The 22,674-nt window shown below is 39.6% G+C and overlaps 1 protein-coding gene across 1 annotated transcript in view; it reads left to right on the top strand.

Moving 5' to 3' along the window:
- MTNR1B (melatonin receptor 1B) overlaps window positions 1-20,022 on the top strand; it is a 32,106-nt gene extending 12,084 nt beyond the window's left edge. Inside the window, exon 2 of the mRNA XM_075742975.1 lies at window positions 15,643-20,022. Coding sequence (XP_075599090.1) covers window positions 15,643-16,511 — 869 coding nt within the window. The 3' untranslated portion in view covers window positions 16,512-20,022. The remainder of the gene's footprint in view (window positions 1-15,642) is intronic.
- Window positions 20,023-22,674: the final 2,652 nt, after the last annotated feature.

The raw sequence follows: 22,674 nt of genomic DNA, 5'->3' as shown, positions 1-22,674 counted from the left end.
TGTATCCAAGAGCTGCTAAGAATGGTGGGTGTTATCCACCGTACTGAATACAGAGATATTCAGAAAGAGTCGGCATGCCATTACTTCTACATAAGCAGGAAATGAAAACAGCAGATTCTCCAAAGTGCTCACAAGCCAATGAACTTATTTAGCACCAAGCTGTTCAGAAACAGCCCTGACTTTACACCTATATGAAAAATTGCTTAATTCCATTATCTACAGTGTTAGAATTCACAGAAAGCAGATGCGAGGCGCTTTACACAAGGAATACTTCTGTACATTCTGAAGCAAATAGATGTCTGTTCCTGAAGCTTTTCTACAGGAACTGGCTAACTACATTATTAAAGTGTAGCTAACTACCAGATAGAACAGGTAACTTCACTGGTAGCTGCACTAAACCAGGTAACTAACCAGGAAACTAACTGGTAACTATGCTAAACCAGCTAACTACACTATTTAAAGCTCCACCAAAGCTGATCATGCATTATCTTCTGAGTAAAATGCTATGCTCTTTCAGATTCCCAATGCTTCATTCCTGAAATGTAAATAAAATTCATCTGCAAAGGACTGAAACATAAGTACTTTGGTAACTGTAAGAGATGCAGCTATGAATTCCTTCTTTTATCCCCAAACACTGTCAGTATCACTGAGGTCAAAAGAACTTATTTGAAGAGTTGAAATGCCTTCCACAACACTTACAGAAATTTCATGTATAATTTATTTTCAAGACAGGATTACAAGCCTGTGGGTAGCCTCAGCCTATGAGAATATGTGACGTTTCCAATTAGTGTCTCACTCTCGGCTATTGCTTTTTAGATTAATTATATCATAATCTAAGCAAAGTTTGACTTAATTAATGGTTGGAAGACAAGCAGTCAATAAAATTGCAGGATGCTATAAGAAGGTAACACTTCTGATTCATTAATAAGGTAATGAATAGTTGATGGAGTAACTAATCTTGGAAACCATTTCCAAAAACATTAAAGACAAGAAGGTGATTGGTAGTAACATGCTTGGATTTACAAATTGAAAATCATGCTTAACCAACGTGATAGCCTTCTACAATGACACAATTAGCTTGGTGGATGAGGGGAGAGCACTGGATGTTGTTTACTTTAGTAAAGCATTTGACACTGTCTCCTGTAACATCCTCATAGAGCAGCTGACAAAGAAGGGGTTAGATAAGTGGACAGTGAGGTAAACAGAAAACTGGCTGAATGACTGGGCCCAGAGGGGTTGTGATCAGTGGCACAAAGCCCTGTAGGAGGGCAAGCCACTAGCAGTGTGCCTCAGAGGTCAATACTGGGACCAATACTGTTTAACTTCTTCATTAATGACCTGGATGATGCGGCAGAGTGTATCCTCAGCAAGTTGACAGACGATACAAAACTGAGAGGAGTGGTTAATACACTAGAAGGTCATGCTGTCATTCAGAGGGATGGGAACAGTCTGGAGAAATGGTCTGACAGGAACCTCATCAAGTTCAACAACGGGAAGTGCGAAGACCTGTACCTGGGGAGGAACAACCCCAGGCACCAGTATATGCTGGGGGACACTCAGCTGGAAAGCAGCTAGGCAGAAAAGGACCTGGAGTCCTGGTGGACAACAAGCTGATCATGAGCTAGCAATGCACCCTTGCAGCAAAGAAGGCTAACAGCCTCCTGGGCTGCATCAGAGTGTCGCCAGCAAGCTGAGGAAGGTGATCCTTCCCCTCAGCACTGATAAGGCCACACCTGGAGTGCTGGATCCAGTTCTGGGCTCCCCCATGCAAGAAAGAGATGGACTTACTGGAGTGAAGTCCACTACAGGGCCACTAAAATGATTAGGGGTTTGGATCATCTCCTGTATGAGGGCACACTGAGAGAGCTGTGGAAGTTCAGCCTGGAGAAGAGAAAGCTAAAGGGGATCTTATCAATGTGTATAAAGACCCGGTGGGAGGGAATGAAGAAGAGGCAGCCAGACTCCTCTCAGTAGTGCCCACTGAGAAGAAGAGGCAATGGGTACAAATTAAAACCTGTGAATTTCCATCTGAGCACAAGAAAACGTTTTTCATGGTGTAGGTGGTTAAACACTGGAACAGGTTGCCCAGAGGTGTTGTGGAGGCTCCTTCGCTGGAGATACTGAAAACCCAACTGGATACAGTCCTGGGCAACGTTACCTCACTGACACTGCTTGAGCAGGAGGGGTTAGACTAGATGATCTCAAGAGGTCACTTCCAACCTAAAAGAGTCTGTGATATGGTAATTCTGTAAGGCTCCAGCACACCACTATAATTTGCTTTAAAAATTTGTATTTTAACCTAAGTACTGGTGGATTTTCATCTGACATAATTGGCAGAACTCTACAACAGCACTGGCTTACAGACACATGAGTAGGCTTTGACTCATCCTGACTTCTGAGACCCCTTATTTCTGAAAAGCTTGTTTGGTTTTTTAGTGCACATATATTTAAAGGTGGTAAATTTCCTGTGCCTTTAATGTGGTCTTTTATTGCTTACTGCCACTAGTTTTCCATTCCTTTATTGCTTCAGTTTGGAAAAGACCAAGCAGGAACAGAAAGTGAAGCTGGAAATATGTTTGCAGTAGTATTAGTGCCTTTGTTTGCATGTCATCTGTTAAGCAAGGAATAGCCTTTTCATAAATAATAGGAAGAGAATAGTTTGTATTGGCAGAACTCTGTATTTCCGGTATACAGTGATACTGAAAGCAGCTGGGAGGTAAACTCTCATGAATCTTCTGCATCACTAGGTCCAACTCTTAACTGAAACATAAAAATAATTTTCCAAAAGAGAAAACAAAGCAGCACACTTTCTCACACTTTTAATTACATCAGCACGGTCACCTGACAGAAAATGCTACATATAAAGAAATTTCTGTTAAATAGAAAGACCTGATACTTAGATAATGCAACAATTTGTTGGTTTTTGATTAATAGGGGACCAGTATCTTTATATGGCTTTATCTTGTTACGTTAGAGATCACGATAGAAAGAAAATTTAGAATTCAAAGTCCCCTGCCAAAAGTCAGGTAGTACACTGGCATATTGCAGTTATTTTACTGGCATAAAATATAATGGCAGAAAGTGACTGTTGTGCTGTGGGAATACAGAGCAGTTCTACTCAAGGACACAAAGCCTACTTGTGAGACCTCTAAAGTCACTGCAAAAATACTTGTTATTAGATTCACAGGTGGGCTTAGAGCCCATGGACAACATTGTTTTCTGAATCAGTTTTCATGTTAAGCAAGATTTTCCTTTCTCTTTTTATGCTTTCTTTGCAGTCATTAGAAGCAAAATGTGTAAAACATTAATCAGATGGTGAAGCAGACCTTGTAAAAAGATGGTTTAACCATAGTGATTTACCTAGAAAAAATATTCTACTGGTAAGAGAGTTGAAATAGTTAAAAAGATTTTACCTATGACTATGGTCCCAGGTATGAAACATTAACTACACAATCCAGAGTCTAAGTTCAGCGCTGCACATTTGTTGCTTCAAAGTTGAACAAAAATTAACTAATGTGACATCCTGTAATTATGCCTTTAGTTAGATAATCTAAAAACAATGTAATCCTTTAAGTCCCTCTTATGAAACACCTGGTAGGCTAGGACCATAAAGATTGTAAAACTTGCTATACACTCAGCTTCCTGGTTAAATATGAAGTAAGAATTTCTGGTCTGCTTATGGAGACCAAACAAAATGCTCAAACACAACATTCTCATGTAATATATATAAAAGTTATTCCCATTTGAGCCTGATTTAGTAAAAATTACATTGGTTTGACCCAATTTTCAGGTGTTTTCACCCAGCAAAAGATGTGTGACTCAGTACTTCATGCAGAGAGAAGTCACCCACTGCTCTTTCTAGACAACAGACCACCAGGTCACTCCCTTGGGTTACAGCTAGGACTCCCACAAGGAGTTGGTCTGAGTAGCTAGTTGCAGTTCACAGTGCTCAAAGATCATAAAAGTAACATGTAGAAAAGAATTCTGCAACCTGGGTAAGCTGAACCTAGTATTTGAGTATCTAGATAAGGAGGGAAATTCTGGCCTTGCTAAAACCAGTGGGAACTGGTTTCCAAAAATGTTTCTGCTAGGATCTGGTGCCTCTTCCCTCTTTCTGTGCAGCCCTCACCACGCTCCACCCTCTGCCCTCCAGGTCTGTAAACATTTGTTGGTCTGGATTCTCTGTTTAGCTCAGACCATTATGTCCAGTCAGAGACTGTTCAGACTCTGCTGCCACAAGGCATTTGAAGACACAAGCATAAACAAAACAAAGCCCCACCTACTCTAATCTGCACTGGGACCTGTTCTTCTGACCAAGCAACTCTAGTTCACTGTTAATGACCACGTCTTTTCTCTACCTACACAGTAGCAGGTACAATCTTAGATACTCTCTACTATTTAGTAAATCAAGTAGAGCCCTCATCTGTTGCAAAATCAACAGCATCTTCCCCCTCTTCCCTAGTGAATATCTGTATACCCATTCCTTACTAGAACAGGTCACCCAGAGAGGCTGTTGAGCCCCCATGGCTGGAGATAGTCAAAACCTAACAGGACATGGCCCAGCTGTCGCTGACCCCATTTTGAATGGGAGGCTTAGACTAGATGATCTCCAGAGATCAATTCCAACATAAATGATTCTGTGGTTATATTGGTTATGTGGCTATGCCTATCACCCTTCATTTAACTATCTCACCAATAATCAGGACTCACAGGCCCAGCCCAAACAAAGCTTTTGTCTACTCATTTTGCAACGCTTTTACTGGTTCTCAGAAAAGACCTTAATTCAGGAAATGATCATTACATACTTTATCTGTATCGAATTGAAACACAAACCAGCCAATACTTTAGAAAAGAATACATAACCACTTTCTGTAAAAGCATTTTATTTACTCATCTGTTTACATGTTGTTTACAAACCTATGAGTATCATTATAAGATGAATCATGTCAGTGTACTTTGCTTTAAGACTTTGTTTCCAAAAGAAGCAGATGGCACAGACTGACAACAGCTTCTGAAGACGTTCATCTCCCCAAGCATGTACAGTGATGAGGCCTTCCAAAAGCTCAGAACAAAAAGGGTAAGACGTTTCCTCACTGAAAGGTTGTAACGGCCATTTTCATCAAGTATCATCTATTTTCTTCCTTTGCAAAATAGGAAACAAGAGAAGGGCAAAGAAGATCATAATGAAGGGACTCCAGAGAATGTTAGAAGCATTGGCAACTTGTCAACATAATTGTTCCCCATATTAGATGTTCCCAGATACTATATTTACTCAGTGTATCAGATCCCATTTTATAGAATTCCAAGACTTAGGATCCCTCACTATGTCTGGGAGTTGAACATCGGAACCCCTAAAAGTACGTAGCAGCAATGATAGGCTTAGATCTGATTTCTTTTTGCAGCTGTAACTAGTTTGCAATAATTTGTTTCTGGTTGTGTAGCTGTCATACGTTGCGAGTCTTTCATCTGGAGCCCCAGAGAGCAGTTGAGTAAATCACTGTGGAAATGATCACTTGCATGTCTTCATTTCCCAACATTTGTACTGGTAAAAATGCTCTGTTCTGTTTAAATGGGTCTACAGGGCAAAGCTACAAGATATATCTTATCATAGCTAACCAAATCTCTTGGCTAACTGGTGCTGAGTATGTCCTATAGTCTGCAATACTCCCAATTTTGTTCACTTGATATATCTGCTGGATATTTTGAATATCTTCTGTAATGTCTTGAGCCCTATATTTCAAAATAGAAATTTTTTATGTTCTGGGGTTTGTTGTTTGGTTTTTTTTTTTTTAATTCAACTAATCTCCTAGTGTATATTAAAAGAAAATGAAACACAAACCAACCAGCTTAATAAAACAAAACATGGTTTTTGTTTGCACAAAATTACTTTCATTCTTCAATTTCCTGTCCTCCTTTCTAAAAGAAGGTGGAAGATAAGTTATTCTAAGGACCTGAATGCTGTTTTGTTGCTGTAAGAGAGACAAACCCCAACATTTCCTTTGACACAAATTTAGGCTAAAGAGAGTAGCAAAGATGAAGGTAATAGAACATAATAGAAAATGAGCTAGCCTTTCATACGATATAAATTAGTATATGCCAGGACACAATAAAGTTTTATCCAGTGTTTTTAGCGGTGAAATGTCCTTACTTTGTTTGCTTCCACGCTCCAGTCTTTTATAGTTGATGTGAACCAAGTTTTAGGGTTGTTTTTTTTTCTTTTTTAACAAAATAACATCCTATGCTACATATTTTGCTTTTTTTTCCCTATGAAATGTAATACAGTGTTGGGAGACTGAAAAAAAAAGTTATTAACAATAATAGGTTGCCTAGCTATTTATAGGATCTGACTAGATTGCACCTGTTATGTTTTACAGCTTTTCGTATTAGCCCCTTTGTCAGCAATGAATGAGTTTTCATACTTGCAGTTGTTCATGTAGGTTTCCTATTCTTCCTTGGTTGAAGCAATCAACAGCTGTGATTACTTCAAGTGAAGAAAATTAAGCTGATACGTACTAACAGATACAGGAAACACAACTTCTTTCATGAATTAGTGGGAAAGAACCAGTCTGGTTTTGTCGTTATTCGGTGATTGTGCTCAGCAACCGGCAGTTTTGAAGCTGGGCTGTCACTGGTGCCCACAGTGGTAAGCACTCAGAGTGGAAATCTTGGCTTCATTCCCTGCATGAAAAGCAACAGTTCACTGGATAGAGACATTCTCTCAGCCATGACAGGGACCTTTCGCCATCCTAGACTACCCTGAAGGCAAGATCCTGACTTCAGTGTGAGGGCATTGGTATGAGGGGTCTTCGCGCCTGAGCCTACTGCAAAATGCAGCTCAGTTGCAGGTGCACAGACGTACAGAACAAGGCTATTGCGCCTTCAAACATTTTGTCAACAAAACCGGTCTGGTTGTGTAGAGGAGTAGCTGGCAAGGACCTGAATGAGAATGTCACATCACACCACTCAGATCAGCACGACAGTGGAGCCCAAAAAGGAGATGTGCTTCTGAATGGTGTCACTGAAGCCTACTGTCCTCACCATAATAGCAGTTGTAATGGTACAGACCAAGGGCATAGCTAGGGTCATACTCTGTCTTTCATTGTAGATATAAGCCGTATAGGCACTCAGGAAAAAAAAAAGAGAACAGAGCAATCATGTATGATACTTCTCCTATATTCTCTCAACTTGTGATTCCTTCCAGCTCAGAGGATTTCCTGAACCTAGTATGTTCTATGTGTTTAGTAGCCTTCAGCTGATGTCTCTTTCAAGTACTTTTCCAGCCTTCCCTTGAATACAGGTAAAATTTTGTATTTGCAAAATCTGTTAAGGAGTTCCACAGGTTTACTACCTGTTGCAGCAACCACTCCCTTTTGTTTGCTTTGAAACCCACTAGCTTCACTTAATAGGTCCAGTTCTTCTATTGGCTCTTCCCCCAGTACCAGTATGCCACTACAGGGACATTTTGGAGCAGTGAGCTGGACAGGTGCTGTTATTTCTTCCAAGGTGTACCTAATAGAGGTGGTATTATCCAACAGAGAAGAACAAGGCTTATGAACCTTGAGTGTTCTTCCTAGTCTTTGTCTTGGGAGAGTCCCTCCACCTGTCTGTCTCAGTTTCCCACCTGTTCAGTCATGAGAAGGATTTTAATTTTTTTTTTTTCCTGCTTTGAGACAGACTGATGAAGAACAATTACAATGTAATTCTGTGTTCTAGTTCTAGAGTGAAGTTCTTGAACATAACCTAGAAAGAGACAAGCAGGCTAACCCCAGAAGAGCAGCAGGGCTGGTGAGTAGGGCACTCTCTTGGGACTATGAGAGACATAGGCTCAAGTGTTTTTTCAAAGCAAGGCTCATCTACCAAGGAAATGTCCTAGGCAACAGGGAATTCTCTAAAGACCTTGTCTCGCCTCTTCTGCTTCCCATTTTCTCACTGAAAAACACCCAGTACCAGGAAAGTTCCTGCACTCTTGGAAAGTATCAGACGTCCAGAAAAGTATTTATTACTCTGTAAACATGCTATCTGATTAGCTCTGAAAGAGCCAACCTTTTGCCTCCCACCGTGCTGGACGGTGAGATGTGTTGTCTCTGCTGTGGCTGGTGCACTAGGTGGCAATAGAGAGTCACCACTGCCCCTGCTCGCACCAGAGGAAGCCACAGGCGAGCAAAATTATACACCTAGGAGTTAAAAATCTCCAGCCTTTACTAAGTTTTTAACAGCACAGCACTAGAAATATTTTTTTGCACCTGAAGTCTATTATGAAACTCATGGCAGCAAATTCACAGCAAGTGCTAGTGCTTCCATATTTAACCACAGGAAGAAGCCTGAGCACACAGAAAAACCAGAGGCTTTGCTCACTGGGTTATATTCATACCTAGCTGCCAAGTAAGCCAAAATCATGATCTCAAAAGCATATTAATCAACAGTGCAATTTAGGTGTCTTTTTTCAGTAAGACTGTGTTGACATCTGAGTGCTACGGCTCATAAGCCTAAAATTCAGCTCCTGCAAATGTAGCTTCCAGCACCAGCTCATAGTTGCAGAGGTAGGGCCAAGAACACAGGTCTGTCGCAGTCCAGCAGTCTGCAAGTCACTAAGCCACAATTTCAATCTCCTTTTTATATGCTGAGCTTCTGTTCATGTGAATCCTGCATTCTTTGCATTGCAGCACAGCTTGAAAAAGGGGTGTACAGAGCATTCTCCACTAAACTATCCCACAGTGGGTGTTGGTGTTGTTTCATATTAAAACAAAAAGTTCCTATTCTCATCTTCTACATAACAACATAGTGCTTTCATCCAGAAAGTGCATGACTGAGGTTTAAACCTTATTTAGTCTGGATTCCAGACTTTCCTGTGAAAACACAGGCATCTAACTTTCAGGGTATCTAGGCCTGGATTTCTTCTGAACAGAAAGCTCTTCTAAACCCTTTGAGTAGCTGCACAATAAAAGGATAACTGCCACAGTAAATACTCCTCTTCTACTCTGCATGTAGTTCTCTCAGTGATGGTAGAGAATTTTCCTTATATATATCATAGGAAACTTATATTCACCAAATATTTTAAACATTTTCATAGAATATATATTTCCTAAAAAGAAACAACCGGAATGTTCCATAGATCAATGACCAGCCTTGATTCATTGTCTATGTTATATTTTTTGCTAGAGTCTCTAAAATACTGTGGTTCTAGGGAAAATATAGTGTCTGTCCCCTTCCATTACGTCAATGTCTGCAGTATATCCCACTAATATCTGAAATCATGAAACATGACTACAGAGGAGCATATCACCAATTTTAAACTGTCATATTCAAGGAAAACACAAACCCATCTGGCACTTGTTTGAAGCATTGTTAAACCTTCTGTTAATAACAAACTGTTGAACATTATACTAGATTAACATGTCTCAGTAAATCAAAGATTACCGTAGGTCTTGGCTTGTAGCATCACAGGGAATTCAAATGTCAATGTGTGAAAGACTTAATTCTCTGCTCCACCTGCTGCCGCTGTCCACTTGTGGTGGCTTCATTCCTGCTTACATGAGTGGAATTTCATCTGGGTTAGGCTAGCAGTTTTATTTTTTTCTGATGTAATGTGAGGAAAAAAAAAAAAAGGAGTTGACAGAGGTTATTTTAAACAGATTTAAAATTTAACTATTTAAACAAAAAATCAAGAATTACAAGAGCTTAAATACTGTAAAAAATTACTGATCAAAGCAGCCAAAACTAGAGACAAAAATTAATAGTGAGGAAGTAAGAAGCATAAACCTTTCTCCAAGAGCAGCTAATGTCTCCCTTCATGACATTGTAGCCATATTTGCTGAGCCACGCTGGAAACAGAAACAAAAACCTACCCAGTCCTTAGTTCTGCCTGCCTACCTGGTGGCAGTTCTTCAGCCCCTCCAGAGTCATGTTTTTCTTTCCACATTAAAGACCAAACCTTAAAAAGAGCCCTTACAACCAAGCCTGAAACTAGCTGCAAGAATTATAGGAGCTGAAGCCCAGTGGAAAATATCGTAGGTCAGAAAATGTAGGTGTCACTGGTAGCATCAAGAAGCAGCAATAAGGTGGCCAGGGCTTCCCTTTAAAAGCCACCGTCTGGAAATTTAGCAGAAGTCCTGGCTCTGAAAGCATAACCTTCTGTCTTGTTATGTAATTCTTCCATAAAATATGTCAAAACTAACTCAAGTTTTGGGAAAGATAATAAGCTGAATAAGTAGTAAGTATCTATGTGTTCATGGACATACATATAATGAAGAAGCTCCAGGAGCGAGACCAGCTACACAGTTCCATCAGAGTAATCATCTGTTTTGCCAAAATCCTGAACTCCAAGCTGGAAAACTACTCTTACCTTGCTCAGGTTTGCACTTAGGCTGGCACTTAGAATAATCTGCTCCTTAAATGGTTTGGCTGAGCAGATTGGTCCTTCCTTTCAGTCTCAGGGCTATTCTTATACAACCAGGAGCGAAGATGTAGACAAGTGAAGTCAATTTTATACCAATTTGCTCTTAGTTGAGTATGCTCCTGTTTTATCTGGTCCAGACCTTGAGACTCACTTTAATGATTATTCAGTAGGATCTGGAGCCTGGAAATTATATTTAAGCCTGGTTCTCAAAAGGTGACGTTGCACAAGAAAGTTCAAGACAATACTTCATCAGAGCTGCATAGTTTCTATTACTAATTAGTAACTATAGACAAAGGGAGATTAAAGAGGAACAGTCTTCTTGACTGAAGGACTGATTGCTTTCTTCAAGCTGTTACATATGCCTCTTCAACCTCCATGTTGGTCTGGACTCAAACAGTAGATCCGATAAGCCACTTGCTGTAGTGAAACCTAGCTAGCATGCCTTGGAATTAAAGCACTGCTATTTCTCTGTGTCTGAAGGTAAGATCATAAAATCCTAGAATCATAGAATGGTTTGGGTTGGAAGGGACCTTAAAGATCATCTTGTTCCAACTCTCCTGCCATGGGCAGGGACACCCTCCACTAGACAGGTTGCTCAAAGATCTGCTCTTTTAAAAGTTGTAGGAACTATGAAAGGGGTTTAGGCTTTGATTTTTGTTCTTTTACATCTAAATATAATTCAAGTGATTCATTTTTTTCCTTGTTGTTGCTTTTGCTATGTGGACCAAATGCTTTCATTATTTCACATTCTTGTTAATAAGAGGTCTTTATTTTCTTATATCTGATTAAAGTGTCCTTTAAGTCTACGGCAATTCTCCCATTAACATCAGCAGTCATTAAAGAGGCCTAAAAGGCAGATATTTTACAATAATATAATATAATATAAGGCCATAACATTAAGATTAAAACTATAAAAATAACATTTTATTTCTGCAAATTGCTGGTAACCAGAAACAAAAATTGTAAGCCACCAGCAACTTCCACACCAAGCCAAGTTTCAGGATCAAGGTTACCTTAATTAAAGAGAGGTGATGTCACGGCTGAGGAAGGATTTTGAATGCAAGCAGCATATCACTTGAAGAAATTTGGAATTATAATGAAAACTGTAAAACATTTTATTTTTTTTCCTTTAATGACTTACAGGAAAGAAATAAAAGAGTAGACTTACCTTGTGTATTTTGCGAACATTTTAAAAACTAGAGAAAAAAAGTATTTTGTACACTTAGTGTTTATATGCAAGTAACTCACAAAATGGATGACACCATGCATCCCTGAAGTGATATCTTGTGTCTTTGACTGTAAGGCTGTCTAGAACCTGAGCCCAGATTCTGTCTTCATACATCAACCACAACAAGAAAGCTATCAGAAGCCTTCCAGCACTCTCCTTTTTAAGTTCATTTTTAGTACAAGGGCTATGGGAGTCTGCAGAGGAATGAAAAAGGGGGCTGAAGAGTGAGCTAGAGAAATGCCTAAGGTGTACGGACAGAGCCTGTCAGTCTAACTTCTTCTTGAGGATGCCTGTTACTGTGAACTCTCAAAAGAAATGGCTGGCTTCATCTTCTAGAATGACAGGACTCTTACTTCATTAAAGTCAAGATCTTCCTCCTCTTCCTTTGGTACAGATAAATACCTACAGGTAGTTGTCAGAGTGATATCATAGAAAAACTCTAGTTCTTATTATTGTCAGCCAGTATAAAAGACTATTCAGTTATAAACGTAGTACTGATTATTAGAGAGGGGTTTAAGCCTTAAGCCCAAACACAGAGTTTTCCCCCTAACATTCGAGTACAGTGTTCAGTTTTGGGCCCCTCACTACAAGAAAGACATTGAGGTGCTGGAGTGTGGCCAGAGAAGGGCAACAAAGCAGGTGAAGAGAGCTAGAGCACAAGTCTGATGAGGAGCGGCTGAGGGAACTGGGGTTGTTTAGCCTGGAGAAAAGGAGGCTGAGGGGAGACCTTCTCGCTCTCTACAACTACCTGAAAGGAGGGTGTAGCCAGGTGGGTGTTGGTCTCTTCTCCCAAGTAACAAGTGATAGGGCAAGAGGAAATGGCCTCAAGTTGTTCCAAGGGAGGTTTAGATTGGATATTAGGAACCTCTTCTTCACCAAAAGGGTTATCAATCATTGGAACAGGCTGCCCAGGGAAGTAGTTGAGTCACTGTATTGGGTTTACATGCCAAGGGTTTGGTAGTGAGGGGGCTATGGAGGTGGCTTCTGCGAGAAGCTGCTAGAAGCTTCCCCTTTTTCAACAAAGCCAATGCCAGCCGGCCCCAAGACAGACCCACCACTGGCCAAGGCCGAGCCCATCAGCAATGGTGATAGTGCCTCTGGGTAACAGAGTTCAGAAGGAGAAAAAAAAAAAGAAAGCCTCAGTTTTTGCAGCCAGAGAGAGGATTGAGAAGATGTGAGAGGAACAACTCTGCACACACTAAGGTGAGTGCAGAAGGAGGGGCAGGAGGTGCTCCAGGTGCCAGAGCAGAGATTCCCCTGCAGCCCATGGAGGAGACCATGGTGAGGCAGGCTGTCCCCCTACAGCCTGTGGAGGAAGGATGAGGGGGTGTAGAGATTCCACCTGCAGCCTGTGGAGGACCCCACGCCGGAGCAGGTGGAGGCACCTGAAGGAGGCTGTGACCCCGTGGGAAGCCTGCACTGGAGCAAGCTCCTGGTAGGACCTGTGGGCTCATGGAGACAGGAGCTGGCGCTGGAGCAGGTTTCCTGCCAGGACTTGTGACCCTGTGGGGGACCCACGCTGGAGCAGTCTGTTCCTGAAGGACTGCACCCCGTGGGAGAGACCCACGCTCGAGCAGTTCATGAAGAACTGCAGCCCACAGGAAGGACTCACGTTGGAGAAGTCCATGGAGGACTGTCTCCTGTGGGAGGGACCGCACGCTGGAGCAGGGGCAGAGTGTGAGGAGTCCTCCCCCTGAGGAGGAAGGAGCAGCAGAGACACCATGTGATGAACTGACCACAACCCCCATTCCCCGTCCCCCTGTGCCACTGGGGGGGAGGAGGGAGAGAAATGGGGAGTGAAGCTGGGTCTGGGAAGAAGGGAGGGGTGGGGGGAGGTGTTTAAGATTTATTCTTATTTCTCATTATCCTACTCTGATTTAGTTGGTAATAAATTAAACTAATTTCCCCAAAACTTCCTTGTTGTAACTGAAGCTTGTTTGTGTTCACCACAGTCATGGGAATGGATTATATCTTTCCTGTTTCACTTATTTGAAGATTGTTATCATACATTGCCTCAATCTTCTCCCTAGTTTGTTCAATCGTTCCTCAGAAATCATAAAACTAGTAAATATTTTCTTTGTTCTAGTTTTGCTCTAATTAGAGTTTCCTTCTTTCTTGAAGTGTGAAGCCCCAAACTGGAGACATTTGTCTGATGCTTGAACAATCCTAAGACAGAAAAATTACTTCATGTGGTTTTGCACCTGAAAATTATGTTTACCTTTTTCACAAAAGCATGACATTACTGAATTGTATTCAGTATAGCGCTTATGAAGCCAGCAAGAAACATCCCCTTGTGCAGATCCAACATACTCAAATAGACCCGCCTCAACCTAAAGCAGGGAGTGACTGTGGCTTGGGAGGGCACAAAACCCAACACAATACTAATGGGTTTACCTCCTACTTCTAAGACAAATAGCATGGAATTGCCTTACATCCAGTACCATGTCAGTGAACTGTAGCTATGAAAACACTTGTGTGGCCTTTATGAAGTATAAAGAGAGTATGAGACAGGCTGCTAATGCATAACAAGTAACCACCTAAAATAAGTTGTACACTGCTCTTGAGATGAGCCATGTTTCTGTAGCTACAGATGGATATTTCTGCTTTCTGTTAAGTTCACCAGCTGTTGGGCAAATTCTGATGAGCGTGGTCTTCCCCTAAAGCATATGGGGAGAGTTCTGTAATTCAGGTTATGCGAGCTACAGATACAGAGCAGGTGGAGGAAACGGTATACAGGTGAACTGCCATTTTTTGAGGAGTTTAATCCTACAAGGTTGTTGGTTTTATGGCTCCCAGCTAATTACATCATTATCCACAGCATTATTTCTGTGCTTAAAACTAAATGGAGAACTCCTTTCATAGATGAGGACTAGAAAGCTCAGAATTCGTAGGACTGAGCATCTAATTGCTCTTTTCAAAAACTAATTACGTTCTGCACGCAATTTTAAAAGCTACTTGGGTCTTTTGTGCATCTGTTCACGCTGTGAAGGACTTTAAGCAAAAAAGTGAGTATGCAAACCAGAAATGTGTTTTATACTACCTAAATGCCAAGAATCTAACGTTATTACTTCTATTTTCTGTCTCTGGGGAAGTTCCTAGAGAATTATTTCAAACTTTTCCTAAAAAGCAAGGAAGGCACTACTTACCATGCTAAGAATCTCATTTTTCAGGAATATAGTTTACAATCTCACTGTTTTATTAAAGTATCCTTAGATACAATGTCCAGAAATTTCAAATTGATGAAAAGGACACTGTTTAAAGAGAAACAATAAGTCTCAATCATATCACTAAAACTCCTTTAAACATCTTCAGCAGAAAAGGATCTAAAGGCTTCTCCATGAAGTTGAATACTTTCTGTTGCATTCATGTATTTTTCCTTTGTATAATTAAATAAGCCTTTCTACAGGGGGTGGTGAAGGCAATTCACTCTTCCTTAGTCAATCTAATGGGAAAATAAGTACAGTCTGGGTAGGCCATTTATGCAGACAATGTCTATACTACAAACTATTGTGTAGCAATTTAGACATAAACTGACACATCCTTCTAATCCCTACAGGCCTAGTTTTTTATATCCTTCCCCTTGATACCTGTTGAGCCTGTTGTACTCCAGTGATGGGTTAGAATGGCATAATAGCCTGCCTACCTGGCACGATTTAGACTTTTTTTTTTACCTTATTCGATCCAGTTGTGGAGTTAGCTACACTGAAACAACTCAACACATGCTTATGTAATAGCTCGCTGATGATTATGTTTATTAAAGATTAAAATAGAAAGGAGAGTATAATCGAGCCACCAACAGATTTGAAACATCATGTTGCTGCAGGTATTTCCATGGTGTTCTAAGTTGAATTGTAGAATTACTTTCCATACAGACCTATTGGTCCTGTATACCTACTGCTTGCTGACATCATCAATAATTTAGCATTGCAGATATCCAAAATAATATATCATATTTTCTTCTTGTTCACAGCTATGCTTGCTTTCAGTCTTATGTCTATGTATTTTTCTCTTTCCCCAGGTAATGCATTTGTGGTTAGCCTGGCTTTGGCTGATCTGGTGGTGGCCTTGTATCCATATCCACTGGTGCTCTTAGCTATTTTCCACAATGGATGGACTTTGGGTGAAATGCATTGTAAAGTGAGCGGCTTTGTGATGGGACTAAGTGTAATAGGCTCTATTTTCAACATCACTGCAATTGCAATAAACCGATATTGCTATATATGTCATAGTTTTGCCTATGACAAAGTGTACAGCTGTTGGAACACGATGCTGTACGTCTCCTTAGTATGGGTATTAACAGTAATTGCAACTGTGCCAAATTTTTTTGTTGGCTCTTTAAAGTATGATCCACGCATCTATTCATGCACATTTGTTCAGACTGCAAGCTCCTACTATACGATATCTGTTGTGGTAATTCACTTCATCGTCCCTATCACCATTGTGAGCTTCTGCTACCTTCGAATTTGGGTTTTAGTGCTTCAAGTTAGGAGACGAGTCAAGTCAGAAACAAAGCCAAGACTGAAGCCAAGCGACTTCAGAAACTTTCTTACCATGTTTGTAGTTTTTGTGATTTTTGCCTTTTGCTGGGCACCTCTAAACTTCATTGGGCTGGCTGTAGCCATCGATCCCATGGAAATGGCACCAAAAGTTCCTGAATGGTTGTTCATTATAAGCTACTTCATGGCCTATTTCAACAGCTGCCTTAATGCAATAATATATGGACTCCTTAACCAGAATTTTCGGAATGAATACAAACGAATTTTAATGTCACTGTGGATGCCAAGGCTTTTCTTCCAGGACACATCCAAAGGTGGAACTGATGGTCAGAAGAGCAAGCCTTCTCCTGCTTTAAACAACAATGACCAAATGAAAACTGATACCTTGTAAATGTGTAATAGGTGTAAAAATAAATGTCAATGCAAGAGGCTGTCATGGACAACTCCAAGAATATAGTTGTAATATTCTGATCATTCTTGCTTACTTTTGGGGTCTTTCCATTTGGATGGCACTTTGTGACTGGAATACTGTCTTTTGATAAAGCACATTGCTCTCACTTCATGATTTATACAAGATATCAATTGAAAATGCATTTCAGAATTAAAGCAGCAGGTGAGTGCAAGCTGGTTTAGTTCTGAGAGTTGAATTCTGCTCCCAGACATATGAATGGAGCATTTTTTTTACTTCAGTGGGAGTTTTGCATTCTTTACACAAGGTCAAGATTCATTTCTTAGAAGAGGTAGTGAAGGTACTTGTCTATGGGCATAGCAGCTCATCAAGGCTGTGGAGTGATATTTTCCTCCCTACTGTATCTGAACAAAGAGGGTGAAGCTGATACTCTCTTTTCCACACATGAGCCAACCATCACATTTCTGTGCATGTAATGGTGGCAGTAGTAGTATCTTTGAATCAGACTTGTAAATTGGAGAGAAGAATGTTGGTGTAAAAGCACATATTAACAGAGCCTTTCCTCACAGGTTTTTCATGCTTATATACACTGTATTTCAAATCTCAGTGTATTTACTCTGTTCATCTTTTGTGATTGATTTTATGGTAGATAATATAATACGAATAGTTGATTTCTTCTATGTTTGCTTAACACAATATTCTTCCTTTAGAGAGCATTAAATTTTCTTTGCACTCCATTTATTTATCTATACATAGACATCCAATGTCATTTGATGCCCTTTAGCCCACCTTACACATTTGCAACAGGCTGGAAATTATGGCATATGACCTGTGATCATCTGGAGTGGCAACTGGAAAATTCAGGATTTCTCAGATCATCTCAAATGACACTAGACCAAAAGAACAAGCCCTTTTGAGTATAATGGTAGCTGAGATACTTGCCTCACATGTAGATATCTAATCTTGAACAAAATCCACTGTTGGTGTCTCATCTAAACTAACCTTCAAGGTTCCCTATAGTGGAGATATGATTCCTTCCACCTGTCATGAACACACATCCAAAGATGAGATAAATTGTTTTGTGGAGGTTCTAGTCTCCTCTCATTGACTTCAGAAGGAGCTTTGATTACCAGTTCAAACATCTCACTTTGGATAGCTAGGCTGGGATTCATCTTGCCTAAACTGGGATGTCTCTAGTGTAAATTCTAAATTCCCATTGTAGTCCATGGATGTCTAGGAAATTATTCCTTTTATCTTGAGACAGGGCCCTTTATTGGTCAGAGGAACTGATCATCAGACTCACTGACTGTGTCTTCATTGACTGTCATGGAGATCAGGCAGCTCATTTAGACTCACTTCAGAAAAAGACAGGTGATCTCAATCCCATAATTAGTGTACCTACAGTTCATATTTGCACAGTTCATAAAATGGATGATTTTCCATTTTCTTTTCAAACTCAGCTCAACTTCAAATTGAATGTCTTTTTTTCAGGTAGCACATTGTAACAATGACTGTACAGATCAGATTACAATATGGGTTATACCCCACAGCATCATAGTAATTTACACAATGATGTGGTTTGCGTTATCTCTGAATAAGATTAGAGATCTGTGTGCAAACACACAGTCAATTAAGTTATTTTATCATTAGACCTGAAATGCACATTACTTTTAGTAGTGCTGTTCAGGAAAGAGGAGATAGGCAAATTAGATTTTCTCTGATAAATCCATGTCAGGTATTGAAATAGGAAAAGGAGGAATTTAGGTTGCTATTACATTCCAGTTTGGCTTTCCTGACCTGGCTATTATGAAAAATATTTCATAATTTGTGTAGCCAATACACCGCTCCTGAAGCCATAAAGACATATTACACATCACCCTTATGTTGCTATACTTATAGCAAACCATCAAACCACAGTATTTTAAATGTTTTATTTACTTACCAAAAGTCTATGTAAAGTACAGCAAAGTAACAAATGTCATAATTCTTCTAGCTTCTTTCACATTCTTCAGATAATTTCTGATAATCTCTGAAGATCAGTACCCTAGGACTCAAACACTAGTAGCCTGATGAAAGGTGAAAACTTTGTGAACAGTGGCAAGAAAGAGACGGGACAAATTTAACCTGGTGGTAGATAAAGAAAATACTGTAGCTAAAAGTAGCAATCATTAATCTGTTCTACATGGAACATAATTTTATGTCTGACACAGTTTCTATATGTATTGTCTTTCCTCATGACTTCCAGAGCAAGGTACTGAACACAGAACTAATATACATTTATGTCTAAATGCAAAACTTCCCCCAGAGTAAATAAGGAGTTTCAAGAGTCTGGGAAACTTGCAGGAAAGAATATCAAGTTTGCTTCATTGACAACCCTGCTTTTTCTGACTTCTATGAGTGATCAAAATTGTGACTTGAAATTCAAAATTTGTTACCTGACTTGTAGATGAACTAGGATTAGAAGTAAATTGATTGACACTGGTTTATCACTTGCTGACATGAGTCAGAATACAGTGCAGAATTTGGATCAAATTCCCATTATTGCTTTAAATCCTTAAAACAAATCTAAACATTGTTACCACTTGGCCATAAAAGTGAGCAGCTATCATTCTGCATAGTCATGGGAAGAAGATTTGAAATTTCTATGAAGTCATTTTACAAATTATCTCTTCACATTAAAAATTAAAGATCACTTTTAAGAAACCTTGCGCTGGTACCTCCTCAGCTATCCTAAATGAAGCTCACACAAGTAATAGAATAGAAACATAGAATCATAGGGTGGTTTGGGTTGGAAAGGAACTTAAATATCATCAAGTTCCAACCCTTCTGCCATGGGCAGGGGCGCCCTCCACTAGACCAGGTTGCCCAAAGCCTCATCCAACTTCTCTGGGCAACGTGTTCCAGTGTCTCACCACCCTCACAGTAAAGAATTTCTTCCTAATATGTAATCTAAATCTACTCTCTTTTAGTTTAAAACTGATATCCCTCATACTATCACTACACTTACTGATAAAGAGTCCCTCCTCATCTTTCCTGCAGGCGTCCTTTAAGTACTAGAAGGCTGCAATTAGATCTCCCCGGAGCCTTCTCTTCTCCAGGCTAAACAACCCCAATTCTCTCAACCTGTCCTCATAGGGAAGGTGCTCCAGCCCCCGATCGTCTTCGTGGCCCTCCTCTGGACCTCCTCGAGCAGGTCCATGTCTTTCTTATGCTGGGGGCCCCAGAGCTGAGCACAGTACTTGAACACAGTAATGTATTGTTCAAAGAAAGAAGTGTTCCAAAATTTGATTCTTCCTCACAACTTATGAAAAATTTTTGGAACAGTACTAAATTATTAAGTGTGGATTCTACCACCACAACATTTCCTGAATGAGATCCTGCTCTGCATGGTGTCTACAAAGCCAATTGAGCTACTTAGTGTGCCAGGTACTGTTATTAATATTGAGTCCTGATATACAGACAATAACTCATGCCTGCTTAAGTAAGTTTTTATACCATGTATTATTACAAAGCATTGCATTTGAGTTGACGTGGAAATCAATCAAGTTCATAAAATTTGTATTAATTTAGATTACTAGATGCAGCTCTTGCATGGTGGAACCTCTTTATGTAACAATATTTTATTTTTCCATATAGTTATGTATCCATCTATCTACATCAAAAGCCTTAAATTAGTTTTATCCCTCTCTTATTACAATTCAAAATCCATTTTCCCTCAATTTACATTTGAAGAAAAAATTAGAAGTCCAATTTAAAATGTAACTAAACATTGAAATAGGTGATATTGTTATAATATGATTTGAAAGTATACTCAGGAAGAACATATCAGCTCTGTGCAGATTTATGCATCTTTGAGGAAATTATTATTTCCATTATGTAAAAGTATTTATACCAGCATATCAGATATAGACACTTTAAGAAAAAGGAGGAAGAAAGGTAGACTCGATGTTCTGCACAAGGTAACTAGTGAAGGCAAAACTAGGGCCTCAGGGACAAAGCCTGTTTCCAGAAAATTTGGAGTGTTTTCAAGCATTTAATGTTATCTTGATTAAATGTGTTGTGTTTTCTGTTTATTAAAACAAATAAATGTATTCTAGAATTATTCTTACAGTATAACTCTGATTAGAAAAATACTTACCCTTATGTAGGTGGGTGAAGACCACTTGTAAATTCTGTTTCAGTAAAGAGGAAGTGGAGGTGTGGTAAAGTCTACATGAGACTGAAGCAATGCATTAGCCTTATCCTGTCTCTCCGTGTAAGTGAAAATTTCACTTTCACGGAAGAATTAAAACTACGAATTCAATCCTATTACTGTTAACTTCAGTGAGATCAGGTTTTCACATCAAATTATTGACTAAATAGAGTAATTCTGCCTGGCTCATTCTCAGGGGCAGAAATGCACTTCTGTCTCTCCACTTCTTCCTTTAAGAACACATTTAGATAAAAGATTATTACTTTTATTTCCCAACTGTATTTTTAAAGAACTGCACAAGTCTCGGAATTCCACAATGAATAAATAGCTGTGGAAGATTGTATATATTTCTTAATATGTATATAACACACTTTTGGTCATCTGAACAATTTCTTACATTTAAAGGCATTTTCAGATTCAATGGAAAATGTGGAAGGTAATTTATTTTCAGTCATCTATTGATATGTTGCTATTTTAACTGGATCTTGCACACTTGGTCTATAGTAATAAATCAATATTTTGCCTCAAGTTATAATGAGCATGCAGAGAGACCGCTGTGGATGTCAGTTGTAGAACACATCACTGATTCCTGTTCGTCCTCTTGTTAGTAACACCTCAAGCTGTAGTAAGACAAAAATAACTAAAAACTTTAAAAAAATGTATATTCTTATCAATATTTTTGTGGCATAAATTTACTCTGGGGTAAGAACCATATCATCAAATGCATTGCCAAAAAACAGATACTCTGAAATTAGAAACTGGAATTGGAGGTTGAAACCACAAAGAACGTGACCTGTTGTGTGTCCCACTGGACCTGGCCACAGAGGTGGGACTGTCACATCGGCTAACCATAGAAATTCTTGTGTTCAGCCCTGAGGTCTTTAGGCCTTGGGGACAGCTGGGAAGGTCCTATGGAATATTTGTTTGTGTCCTCACAGAACAAGTTAATCTCATGTCATTGTGCAGGCAAAACTCCAAATAGTTCAATGGCTGCAGATTGAAGCCTTGAAAATGCTGTATAAAGAATCATTCTTTGGGAGAATAAAGAAGAGCTGGTGATGGTAACAGCATTTTAAAAATCATATTTTATGTTTGAAATATGTACTGACTTATTTTACTCTTCTGTAAACTTACTGAGGTTCCCTTCTACCTGCAGTCATGTGATAAAATCAGCTAAATGTGTGCCAACTGAAACTATAGGCAGTGACAAGTGAGGTCCATTGATGCCAGCTGTGGTCTTTTAATTATAAACTAACAGACAGTGAGTTTTGTCCTTAGAAAAGAAAAAAAGAACAAAACCACCACCAACAAAAAATGCCTGTGAAAGCAAGCCATGTGACCATAATTTTAAATTGCTTCACAGAGGAACCTGTTTGCATGTGTTTAGTGTAAATGTAACCATTTAATCATGGGGAAAAAAATCCAAAAAGCTCTACAAAATTCAAAAAAATAAAATAATATTAACCTGTTCCAAGGCAAAAGGTCGTCTACTGTGGAAACATACACTTTGCAATTCCTAACTTTTAGCAGTCTCCAGAAGACACTGAAGACACACACAGAATAACATGAGAGCAAAATATGGAAGATTGCACAATGATCTCCAGACATGGAGAATTTCAGTGCTTCTTATTTTGTCCATAAAACAGAGCTTAGCTGATTACTGTGAACACAAAAGGAGTACACTAGTATGCCAGGCCCAGGAAGGACTCTGGAAATCCAAGCTTTTTGTGTTGGCCAGGATGGTTTGTGGGAGGCTAAGACCACAGCTATTGTTAATAGGAATGTTCTTCTAGCAGATGCAGTCACTGTTTCCTCCTTCTCATCCTCTGCTGATTCCCAGGGCTCTATTTTTTGCATTGCATTTGTACCTCTTCACTGCATTGCATTTGTACCTCTTTCTCATGCTGCTCCCTTTTTCATGTCAGGAGCAGCTTTGTCCAGCTTTGTTTCCTC

Source organism: Balearica regulorum, chromosome 1 (genome assembly GCF_011004875.1).
Source record: "Balearica regulorum gibbericeps isolate bBalReg1 chromosome 1, bBalReg1.pri, whole genome shotgun sequence".
NCBI lineage: Eukaryota > Metazoa > Chordata > Aves > Gruiformes > Gruidae > Balearica > Balearica regulorum.
The sequence above is the reverse complement of the archived record's forward strand: the minus strand, read 5'-3'. Positions and strand labels throughout refer to the sequence as shown.